The following is a 12,111-nucleotide window of genomic DNA, read 5'->3' as shown; positions in this document are numbered from 1 at the left end:
AGAGAAGAACAGACTTCAGGCTGCCCGTCCAGTATTTAAGTCTAAAGATTCTAAAGATACATACACTAGACAGTGCACCTGCCAGCAATGGCTGACTTTATGAATCTATTGCTTAAAAGGGGCCACTGCGAAGAGTTTAGTTGTAAATTATTCAACGGGGGTGCCTAACTGGTCGGAAGAGAAATCCCACTGCGCGTCCCTTGCTGGGCATCCGGCCTGCAGCGCCCAGCGATTAGTAGTCTAGTACTCAGTAAGTCAATAGTGAGTACGGAGTAGTGGTGGTGGTGATTTAGTCCAAAGAACCATGCAGCAGAAACGCAGTCCCAGAGAAACATGAAGCGGCACCAACAGCCACTCCATGGCTGCTCTTCTCCGCATATCGCATCTATCTAAAGTCAAATAAACTCGAGCTGCCATTGCGACCGGGGGAATACGAAGAAACGGCAGGAGGAGAGGGGGGAAATAGAATTGAGAGGACATCGACTTATAAATAGTACAATGGAGTAACTCAAAGTCTGGTTCGGACTCCACTGAGCAGTCGCCTCCCCAAGGGTGAACCCGACTATCACCCAGTAGCGGTGCGTAGTGACAAGACCGCGCGACACTGGCCGATGTTTCGTGAATCGTGATGGGCGAAAGTTCGACCCATCGCTTCTAGAAGCTGGGGATTTCCCCGAGCGCCCTCAATAAACCGAACAATAATGCCACAGCCATCGATGCGGCCCCTGACTGATTCGGGTGGAGGATATGAAGAGCTAGAGGGGAACCTGGAAGAAAGCGGCGCATCAATCAATACGTCTGAATGGCGACAGTCGCATTGAGACGTGGATACACCAGGAGATATAGAGACAATGCGATCTCTTGATTGATTTGAATAGTTGTGAGTTTGTCTGCCGTGTGCCCCTCCAGGGTAGAAAGACAGCTGGTTTATAAGTCACATAAGTATCAAACCCACAAATATCGCCTATCTGGGAAATTCCTCTTTGGCTCGCTGGATCCATGCAAATGCCAAGCAGTGAGCAGCCCAGCCCATAACGTAAGGGTGAGGACTGAGGAGGAGAAGGAGAAGGGGGGAGGTGGAGGAGGAGAAGCTGTCATCATCATCTTTTTCTTTAGTGCTCAGAGTGCTCAGTATGCAATACTTTACAGCGAATGAGTGTCTGTACAGTAATTGATTTCCCCCTGAAACGGGGCCGGCCCCTGCAGACTGCAGAAATGCAGCACTGCAGGCTGTAATGACGTTACGGGCGGCGGCAGCAGCAGCAGCAGCAGCAGCAGAAAAGCGTGGAGACTGCCCAGAACACCGGTTCTGGTTTGGCGATCGTCAGGGCGTAACAAGTAACCGGCTCTCCCCCCAATCGTTAGTTTCTTGGTCTCTTTCTCTCTTCTCATCTCTCTTTGTCTTATTTTCTCCTCAATCTTTCTTATTTTCTTCTTTCTGCTTACTGACATCCTGTGTTGTGGTTGTTCCTCGATCTAATTCCCCTCCCCTCCCCTCACCCATGATGCTTCATTAGCATCGCTTCGTCCTGTCAGTACTGTACATATCACGGCCTACTACTCACCCACTTCTCTCGCCCAGTACGGTACAGGTCTCCAACACCCAACAGTCGTCTCACCACAGTCGCCGCCACCGCCGTCGCCGCCCGATAATCAACCGCGCCCCTCATCTACTCCGTCTCCTGTTCTTCGTCCTGTTCTTCGGCTCCTGAATCCAGGCTCATTCGCTTCAAATTGCCTACTTGCGCCCAGTTCCCCTCACTTGCCGCAATCCTCGTTCCACCCCACGGGGCTGTCATTCCTTTTGTCGTCCGTCCACCGTTGTCCTCTGCAATTTCGCTCGGCGCACTTCCAACTCGCATCTACACCGACCGTATTCAAAGATCGCCTGTCGCACGCCCTGAGGTCAACGCTTGATTGTGCTTTCACTTCGCTTGTGCGAGTCGGTCGATTGCTTGCCAAATACCCAAACCATTGATCCTCAATTAATGGACCGGATTGCCTCACGAGTTGGAAATCGAGCTCTTGTGGTGACATTTGGATGAATTGGGTTCTGTGATCGCAGCAACTGGACGGACATCGGGTACGACCATGGCCGCCCGGCCCAGATTTGGTGAAATTCGCTCCCCCTCCCATGATACCCTCCGCAGCGGGGCGCCCTCCCCGCGCATTGAGCATTACGATGGTGAAATTCCTCCCGCGCTCTCCCCGCTCGATGCCTTTGCCGCCCAAGGCCGCCTTCTAGCCCGCCAGTTGGAGGAATCCGCTCGGAGGAACCGTCGCATGAGCCGATTGCCTCCTTCCAGTGTGGCACGCTCCCTTTCGCAGCCACGACCGGGCTATTTTCGCTCGGCTTCTACTAGCGATGCTCGCGGGGGAAGGCGCAATGAATTGTCGAGACAGCCAACGCAGAAGATGAACCCCGAGGTGGAGGAGCCTAAGTTTCGCCCACAGTCCGAACATCCGCGGCTCAGCGCCATCTCACACCTGTCAAGTGAAGTACCAGATGAAACGGAGGCGCAAGAAGAACAACACGAGATGTCGGAGGAAACAGAAGATGACGATGCCACCCCGAGGAAGGAATCGACTGCTGATGTGTTTGACTTGCCCCGCTCCGATTCTCCGGACAATATCAGTGCATACAGTGCCCCCGAAGGACCCCGTCGCTTCTATTCCGTTGCCCCCTCCTGTGCTCCTTCGGAGGGCCGCACGCCTCCGGCAGGGGTGGTTGTGATGCCCCCATCCCGAACCTCGTCTACCGACTCAGCTTCTCATTTAAACATTCCGTCGCGTGGATTGACCCCGTCAGCCTCTCCTCTCTCGCGGCCATCGAGTGGTCCCCGAGGTGGCCAATTCGAGAGCTCGGATGATGATTATAGCAGCTCAACTGCCGGCTCGACGTTCTCGAAGCCACGAAAAATGTCCTCCAGCAGTGCAATGTCTATGCCTTACTCGCCCATGTCCAGTGTTCAAATTCGGTCTCATCCTCGATCTCCATCCATAAGCTCGGAAACCTCAAACTACGGGGGTCTGTCTCGCCCGTCGTATAATTTCTCTCGGCCGTTGAGTCGGTCTGGCACGAGTCTTTCGGCTCCCGGACCGGTGTGCTCATCGGATGGCATACAGAGCACCATTAACCGCGGACACAAACCCAGCCCCATCAGGGTGCCGTCTCCATCCGATTTGGCGTTACATCCGCACGAGGATCCATCCTCAGCTGTGTCATCTTATATCCACACAAAGTATGCTTTACCTCGAGGACGCGCCGTCTGCCGTGATTCAGTTGTCTTCTCAGGCCTGCAGACACCGCACTTTGAATGGCAAGAACCGCTGTTTGAGAGTCCCGATCGCCAAGCCCCTGCGGAGTCTTCTCGATCTCGGCGTACTCCGTCACCATCACCATCAGGCAAAGAGTCAGTAATTTCCAAGTCGCGCTCTATGCAGGAATCGCCCAGCTCGTCTCGGAGGCTTTTGACCCCTGAGCCGCCGCTACCGCAGGCGACTTCTCTTTCGCCCAGCGATCGTACAACACCTCCGAGGCGGACATCCACCGAGTCTGCTACGGCAGAAACTATACCATCAGAGCCACCAGTGAGCGAACTTGCAGCACCCGCGCAGTTGGAGTCCGAAACAGCCAGGAATGACAACGCCGATACTACTTCTTCTGCTGGCTCTGAGTCCACTATTCGCCCGCAGACAGCCAGGACACAGACTGCATCAGCGCCCATTACAGCAGATGAGCACGTAACCAAGGGTATCGAATGTCACGAGAAAGGATCCCTCAATGAATCTACGTACCACCTTCGCATAGCGGCCAAGCAGAATCATCCTACGGGGATGTTGCTCTATGCGTTAGCCTGCCGCCATGGCTGGGGAATGCGGCCGAATCAGCAAGAAGGTGTACGGTGGTTGCGCAAGGCTGTGGACTCCGTCGGATTAGAGCTTATGGATGACTCCAATCCGTCGATACCTGTTCGCATGAGAGAACTTCAGAAGGCTTACCGAGCCCAATTCGCTCTCAGTATCTACGAACTTGGCGTGAGTCATTTGAACGGGTGGGGTATCGAACAGGACAAGTCTTTGGCCCTACGCTGTTTCGAGATTGCGGGCCAATGGGGCGACGGTGATGCGCTTGCGGAGGCCGGGTTCTGTTACGCAGAAGGCATTGGCTGTAAGAAGGACTTGAAGAAGGCTGCGAAATTTTATCGCCAAGCAGAGGCAAAGGGACTCAACATGGTTGGGAATAGCTGGTACGTCTATAACATGCATTGTGAGAAATGGACGTTTTTGGCTGACTATTCGTGTTTCCAGGATTTACAAGGACAAGTATATGTCGGACGACAACCCGAGCTCCAATTCGCGCGGTCGTGGCCGCAGTCAACGATCTGGTACAACACCCGACAAGAAAAATCGCAGCAAGTCCCGCACTCGCAGTCTCTTCCACCGGAAGAAATCAGTTGCTACTGAGGCCTGAAATCTGTGCTGCCTTCTTTCGAGCTCAAAGCATTCACTAGCAACCGAAAAAAAGCCGTGTCCTACCTCCTCAAGGTGTTGGTAGTATCATTACACATGTTTACTTTGTGACATCCTCGTTTGTCACCTTATCTTCTTCGTTACATATTCTATCTCCCCCCCTTTTTTATTTCAAGTATCTACTTGCCTTGTTGCGACATCGACCCCGTGAGGTACATTCCACCCATTCCTACTGTTCCCATTCATTTTTCTCATTTTATGCTTCCCCCGTCTATTTTCACTTGCAACTTGCTTGGCAAATCGAAAATTTCGACCTGGTCTTAGGCGTTTCCCAGGCCTTCGCTGTGGGTCAGTGTCTCTCTTCGTCTCACCATTTCATCCCTATCTTTGAGCAGGCCTTGCCAACTGCTCCGAATGCTGGCCCGGAGAACGATCATGCATCAGTTCTCTGGGAACCAATTTGCGGGCATCGATATTCGTTTCTTGGATACCCATCATTAGCCCCTAATCACTGTGTGATATTTCGATTCGTGACTCTCCTTTGTTTAACTGACTCCGACCTTGCAACCCCCTGGGTCCCACACTTTCGTTCCATCCTGTCTATCTTCTCAAGTACCTTTTTTTTACCCAGAATATATCTTATCCTCTAAGTAGCCGAGTGAGCTTTATCGGCCAACGTCCAAGCTGGTGAAACGATTTATCTTATTTATTGCAATTGGACAGCAGCAGCAGTTCCTCTGCCATGGGTGCGCATGGTCCCTGCTTGGCCGCGTATTTAATTTAAATCTTCAAGGTTCCAGTGTCTAGTGCCTGGGCTTGGCTGGGTAGGATTGCAGCCATGGTTAATTTGGGACTGCAGGGAATATGAAACCACCGTCGAGGCTTCAGTTTTGGACATTGACTGAGAATCGAAGTGATGTAGAATGCGATGCTACGGCGAGAAAAGCAGCTTTGGATTTAAGTATGTCACACAACTTAAAAGGAAATTGGTTTGAGAGAGTTTCAGGATTGAGAAGATTAACTTTTTATTGTCACTTTTACTTTCAGTCATGGGAGAGAAGCAAATCGGGAGGGAGGGAGGGAAGATTCGGAAAAGGGAGAAAGAGTGGAAATGGGAAGGGCTGGACTGGACCGTGACTACAACTAACAAACTAACTAACTAACAGACAGACAGTTCTAAAAGAGACTATATGGAAGGCGGGAACTTACTCGGGCGGGGGTGTCCGCGTGCCCGCTTACATTCCTTTCTTTCCTCCTCCTCCTCCTCCTCCTCCTCCTCTCTTACTATCATCAATCATCGATCATCAATCATCAATTACCTTCCTTCACTTCTCCACTCTCATCAATCTGTCGCTCGCTTCTCTGATTGGCAATCTCCGTGACTTTCCGGGGTTTCCAAGACATGTCTACGAACATCCCTGGACTTCCAACTCCTGCCCATTATTGGTTGCAGATCGTCAGAGCCATCGGAGCAGTGGCCGAAAGCAGTCACAGCAGCCACACTACTTAAGGGATTGTCCAGGGATTGTCGCTTTTATTGATTAAATGGGATTCATTGGAAATTCCTCTAGCAGTTTAGTTGCATCGCTCCGGCGGTTCTGTCCCACAACAGCTGGCCCCCCAGAAGGCCCTCCCCCCCACCACCCCCAGTAAGCCCTGATCGTCCGGGGGAAATTGGGTCTTCCAGATTTCCAGTCCCCGTGCTCACCAACCTTGGCTCACTTTTTAGCCTTACCCCGACTGGTCATTCTAGCTTGTTTGTCGTCTTTCCCCTCTTCCTTCTCCTCCTTCCCAATCGCTTCCTTCCTCCGACTGGATTGAAGTTTAAAAATCATATCTCAGCCTCGGTTCATAGTCTACCTACAGCCGGAAGCTGCAGGTCAAGAGGCACACTGCAGAAATCATGGATGTTCATCAGTTCATCATGAGCTGTTTTGCTGGGAGTGCGTGGCGAACGACCCTCCATCTGAACCTACCTCGATCGACCCGCGGGATGCTAAGTTCGGAGCAGGGATAGTCTCTGCTGGCTCGCTTCTTGCACTGTTACATCCAGCTAATTGGTAGCGGCACCGCCAGCTGCATAGTCTGCCTAAGCATCGCTCCGCTTGGAGAGGGTCCGCGGCGTTCCATTCTTGTCGGACATATTGCTGTTGTCTATAACATGTGAAGATCGCACTGCTTCCTCCGAGACCCAGATCTATCGTCGGGGTACTTAGGGGGGAGAACCGCTGTTTGTTTTAGTCAGTCTCAAATCCGTTTCTGGTCATTGTCATCCCTTGCCAGAGACTTTTCGAATTGCCCTCGTGGGTACCGTGGTTTCTCGGTCAACTTTAATCTCCTGCTGCCCCTGCGTGTCACTTGACTGGAAGTTGAGGCTATGTATGTACCGCATCATTCCAGATCCATCCCCGATTAAAAGCTGCTCTTGTGCCATCGCGGCTAAGACTGATCTCGTTGCAGTCGTATTGACCCTTGCTTAAGGCCGCTCGACACTGGCGCTGTGCAACTTCTGAAAGGAACATTTTCTGTCCCAGCTCACTTCTCTCGGGTCGGGCTCTTCTTTCTGCTTGGGAGGTGAAAGACCCCGCATATGTCACACAGACATCATCCATCCCCAGCGAACCAGCAAGACACAGACAACCCCATCTCAGCATGGCAAGTGACAGCAAGCCCCATGTCGTTGAGACCGGCACTGTACCGGCCGCTGCTGCGACAAAGCCCAGTTTCGGGAGCCGCGTTGCGGCTCATTTCAAGCGGTGGTGGTGGGTGCACCTCATCATCTTGATTGTGGTGGTGCTGGTGGTGGTGCTGCCGGTGTATGTTGCTATCTTTTCTTCACTGACAACTATTGCGTTCAAGCCTGACATGATCGAACCAGAGTTTACGTTGGTTACCCCAATATCGCCCAGCATGATATCAACAAGTCAACTTTGAATATCACTAGCATGGCAATCAGTGATCCGACGCCCAATTCCTTCCATCTGCAAGAGACACAGGTTATCGGGTCTAGCAGCGCCTTCAAGCCCAACATCTACTCCTTCGGTGCCGCCATCAGTCTTCTGGGCGGAGCTCCCTTCATCACAGTTCAGATTCCCAAATTCAAAGCACATGATGGCGCCCAGGTCGATGTCGACCAAGACGTTAACATCACCGACGTGGCGGCATTTACCGAGTTCAGCAAGGCGGTCATGCTAAATGAGGAGATCCAGATGAATGTGTACGGCAAGGCTGATCTGAAAGAGGGTAGCCTGCCCAAGACGAAGATCACATACAATAAGACAACAACCATCAAGGGTACGGCATTCACCTCTTAAAGTCAACGCATTGGCTCACAGTCAGCAGGTCTCAACAAACTCAAGGGGTTCGAGCTAGTCGATCTTACCATCTCGACTTCTACGAAGAGTGGAAATAATGGCAAGGGGACCGTCTACATCCCCAACCCTTCGCCCTTCACACTCACTTTGGTTAGAACCCTGTCTCAGATTATCAACTAGTTCGCGCTGTCTACAGCAGCTAATGCTTTCGCTAGGGCAATGTCACACTTGACCTATCCGTCAATGGCACTGCTATTGGCCAATCCTACCTGACCGACCTCACCATCCGCCCCGGCAACAATACCCTTCCCATGACTGCCAACGTTAGCACCCTCACCGTGGCAGGCATGCTTGGTAGTTATCCCACTTTGATGCTTCCCGTTGACATCATCGGCAATTCGAGCGTCTACAACGGCGAGGAACTATCGTATTTCGCCGACGCTCTAGCTGCTAACACACTCAGCGTAGAGCTGAACGTGACGAAGGCATTGGGAGGTATTCTTTAGCTTGGGGTCATCGCTTTCTTGGGAAAATCTAGGATCGGAGATGAAAAGTTGAGATGGGGCCCGTCTATCTTGCTCGAAATGGTTATCCTGTATATGTTACATTAATGCTTTTCTTTTGTGATATGTTGTGTCATGACGAGGATTGATGAGTGAAATGGTATCTATGCTCAATGGCTATATAATAAGGTTTACTGCTATGAGGATGAATTGAAAGACCTGTCATCTGTCATCTGTCATCTGAATACCTAAAAAAAAAACATCATGCTTCTAGATGTGGTCCCTGTTGCTTGCGCGCCAGGATGACCGCGTGCGTGTCTTGCTACTTGAACCGGCTGACCCATGACCACCTCCACCGGGGCACAGCTTCGACAACGGTGAAAAAGCAACTGCAAACCTTAATCCTGTCCCTGTGGATCTCCTCGACCATCATCGACCTGGATCTCTGGTGAACTCAACTCTCTGGTGTGTCCGCCTTCGCCTTCGCCTTCGCCGTCGCCGTAGCCTGCTGTCAGCTAGTAGTCTATGATTAATGATGTGGAGATCCACGCCTAGAACAATCTTTCTCCTCCCCCCTTCTCCTCCCCCAACTCCGCCCTTCCCTGTTACTGTAGCTCCCCCCGCCCCCGCCCCCCCACACACCTAGGGAATGATATCCGGAGTCCAACGCTATCCACTAGGTAGGCAAAGCCCATGCTTATTGGGTCGACAGTGGCCATTTATTGTAGTGGATACCGTGCCATGGGGCCGGGAATTAGGTTTCCAGACTACCTTACCTACTCGTAACATGACACGCTACTTAATTTGCCCAGTGCATCCATTATAATCATCAGCATCATACCATACCTGCCATTGTGTGGGATTGGTACCCAATCCGGTGAGTTCGCGGATGGGTATCTTACCCTTTTTTTGGGGGGGGGGGGGGGGATGGGTGGAAAGTTAGTACAGTACATTGATGCGTTAATGCATTGATACCTTGTGATATTGTCTGTTGTTATGTGGGGGCTTTTTGTTGGGGAGATGAAGTTCAACACCCTGATGGAGAAGAGATGAGATGGATTAGGATGGGATGAGCTTAGGAATAGAAATTGCTCGGTCGTTGTTAGGTATATATTGTTGGGCTTAGGGGGAATGGAGTTATTGGTTGAGTTGGGGTTAATGCTTTCTGTAGAAACTGGACTAATGGTGGTGTGTGTGTGTGTGTGTCTTGTTGGCATGGTCAATAAACTTAGGTCAATAATCTTAGATAGCTATATTGTGTGGTTGGAGTCTACGGGGAACAATATCATCACAGCCAACTTCTCATCTCGCTTATACCGCAGGGTATACCAATAAACATACAAGGAATGCAGATAGCGAGAGAGAGAGAAAGAAAGAATAAGCACCAACAAGACGAATGCAGCCACATCTCTTCTCCCTCTCTTCTTCCTCTCTCTCACGGTCTCTCTTCAGTCTCACCCGAGGAGAGAACAAAATCACATATCATGCAAACTCTCATATCCAACCTCTACTAAGCTCTTTCCCTTCCCACCGCTCTTATCCCCACCAATATGCCAGTAGAACAGTCCCCCGAGTTTCATCCTCGTCACGAACTTCGCCTTCAGCTGCACCGTCCGCGGGGTGTCGTACGTGACGAACCCGCCATCCACGCCGCCGACACAATATGCCGCGCCGGCCTCCTCGTCAACGACCTCCCGCGCACCGGGTCGGGGCAGGTCGCAGTAATCGAAGATCCCGTCCTCGCCCCCGCAGCCCGCATATCGCTGGCCTGGGCCGGAACAACCCAGGAATGACCGGCCGTAGACGGGAATCCCCAGCAGAAGCTTTTTGGGATCGATGGGGTGGTTGTTGAGGATGTAGGCGATGCTGGACTGACAGGATAGGGTATTGCTGCTCGCGTTGGGATGCGAACTACTCGGGGGGGCCGTGAGTTGGGCGTGGTGGCCGGTTTCCGGCGTCCAGGGTCCCGTGAAGTCATAGGCCATGATGTTGAGAAGGTCCAGATAGGATTGGGCTTTGGAGAGATCGATGTGTCGCAAGAACCAGGGCGATGCGGGGAGGGCTGATGTTACAAGGTAGCGCGGGGTCGGGAGCGACTTGCGGATTTGGGCGAGGAGGCGGATATAGTCGGCGCCTTGATGGGCGTCCGAGGGGTGTTCCCAGTCCACTTTTTGAGCAATTGTTAGCAGGGAGTTGCAAGTACGTTGCGTAGAAAACAGGGTTGAGTGGTATTAGAGAGCGCAGAGCAGAAAGAAATAAGCTTACCATCTACCCCATCTAGGCCGTACTCGTCTACCAGTGCTCGGGAAGTCCGCCCAAAAGTCTCCATACAGGATTGACTGCGAGCCACGCGCGAGAAGTTCTCACTTCCCTTGCCGGCGCCACCGATAGAGAGAATGAGTTTCAGTTTAGGATACTTTGGCTTGAGCTGGGCGAAAGCCCGGAGACAGCCGGTAGTGCCGTCCACGGGCATCTGTGTGTCGGCCCATTCGTCGCTCAACTGGATAAAGTCAGTTTACAACCCAGAAAAAGAGAGCGGAAGATTGCTCACATAGACGGTACCATCTTCTTTAACCCTATGAGAAGAGAAGCAAAATTGGTTAACATCCTCTGTATGGGTTCAGAGCCCGAGGGCCAGATATGGGTGCTGAGTGGCTACTAGTACCAGGCAAATGCGTAGAATATATGCGAGACAAATCCCAATCGCAGCGAGGAAGGGGACTGTTTCTGATAAATGCGCCAGTTGGGATAGTAAGCCGCATTCAGATAGAAGGGCACCTCATAAGAGCTGCTGCTGGAGCGTTCGGCTGCTTTGCGACGCCAGTGTGGTAATAGTGCGGAATTAGAGAACATAATGAGGTGGGGGCCCTAGGAGGGCGAGGAGGATGCGGGAAACAATGATATTGAGCTTAGCAAGCCCACAGTAGATGACTAGAGCCTCTTTGGATCCGATAGAGAGACAGAGCGAAAAAGTGACGAGAGTGAAGGCGAAGGATCAAGACGAATAGACTGGTTGAGAATGGCGTCACGTGTGTGGGATATGGGCAGCGAGAGGACGAAGTGATTGTTTTCTTGGGCTTCTTGTAGTTCTCTCGTCGTCTGGACAAATTGATTATGTCCGAGCCTCCTACACCCACGACTTTGTGTCAGTTATCTGAATTTTATCTGAACCTATCGACTCATCTGTTCGATTCTTCTGGAAGATTGAAATCCCTCACTCGAGCCGGGCAAGAATAAGACAAGGACGGACGTGGAAGGAAAAGGGTCAGAGTTAAACAGCAAGACCGAACGAAGCGAAGCGACAGAAGTACAGACTCTCCCAAAGAAGGCAACCGCAGGGGTTACCTACTTAATAGTAAGTTAGCAGTTAAGTTAGTACTTGACCTACCGTAAGGTACATTCAAGTTAGTTCTTCTCCTGTTTTGCGATTCCATTACTACCGGTACAGTACTAATAGTCTTAGGGAGCCCGGGTACGCTATTTCTAGGGCTTCCTAATAGTTAGTCAATGCGGCGGCGGACAAATCCTCCACCTCCACCATCACCACCACCATAATGATGAGAATAATGATGATGATTATGCTCAGAAGTGAAACCAATCACACGGCCCGTCTAAGCAGAACAGGCAGAACAGGCAGAGTTTCAGGCCCCAGTCGCAATTCTCTCACACACCTCTAACTTATCTCTTCGTGTTGGCTCGTCGGATCAGAATCAGCCCCAGACACGGTCCGAACGTCTGGCTCTCTCCCCGCCTATGACAGTTCCAGGTCGGACGTCCTTTTCAAGCCATCGGGCGGGTCATTGGCTGCCTTCGAGGCTTCG

At 51.7% G+C, this 12,111-nt stretch overlaps 3 protein-coding genes across 3 annotated transcripts; 2 read left to right on the top strand and 1 right to left on the bottom strand.

Annotated features, from left to right (window-relative positions):
- Nucleotides 1-1,977: 1,977 nt before the first annotated feature.
- Nucleotides 1,978-4,906, top strand: BO66DRAFT_81354 (uncharacterized protein). The gene is made up of 2 exons (XM_025653615.1): nucleotides 1,978-4,250; nucleotides 4,312-4,906. The coding sequence occupies exons 1-2, from the start codon at nucleotides 2,092-2,094 to the stop codon at nucleotides 4,472-4,474; spliced, it is 2,322 nt and encodes a 773-aa protein (XP_025504618.1). The 5' UTR covers nucleotides 1,978-2,091; the 3' UTR covers nucleotides 4,475-4,906.
- A 1,751-nt stretch (nucleotides 4,907-6,657) lies between these two features.
- BO66DRAFT_391620 (uncharacterized protein) lies at nucleotides 6,658-8,519 on the top strand. Its single transcript, XM_025647297.1, has 5 exons — nucleotides 6,658-6,852; nucleotides 6,934-7,289; nucleotides 7,352-7,767; nucleotides 7,816-7,937; nucleotides 8,003-8,519. The coding sequence occupies exons 2-5, from the start codon at nucleotides 7,126-7,128 to the stop codon at nucleotides 8,291-8,293; spliced, it is 993 nt and encodes a 330-aa protein (XP_025504617.1). The 5' UTR covers nucleotides 6,658-6,852; nucleotides 6,934-7,125; the 3' UTR covers nucleotides 8,294-8,519.
- Nucleotides 8,520-9,765: 1,246 nt separating this feature from the next.
- Nucleotides 9,766-11,143, bottom strand: BO66DRAFT_438062 (glycoside hydrolase family 18 protein; the record flags this gene model as incomplete). Its single annotated transcript, XM_025651030.1, has 4 exons — nucleotides 9,766-10,457; nucleotides 10,556-10,790; nucleotides 10,842-10,866; nucleotides 10,956-11,143. 4 exons carry the CDS (start codon nucleotides 11,141-11,143, stop codon nucleotides 9,766-9,768), a joined length of 1,140 nt encoding a protein of 379 aa, XP_025504616.1.
- Nucleotides 11,144-12,111: the final 968 nt, after the last annotated feature.

The sequence above is a fragment of the Aspergillus aculeatinus genome (assembly GCF_003184765.1).
Source record: "Aspergillus aculeatinus CBS 121060 unplaced genomic scaffold BO66scaffold_21, whole genome shotgun sequence".
In the NCBI taxonomy this organism is placed as follows: domain Eukaryota; kingdom Fungi; phylum Ascomycota; class Eurotiomycetes; order Eurotiales; family Aspergillaceae; genus Aspergillus; species Aspergillus aculeatinus.
The sequence above is the reverse complement of the archived record's forward strand: the minus strand, read 5'-3'. Positions and strand labels throughout refer to the sequence as shown.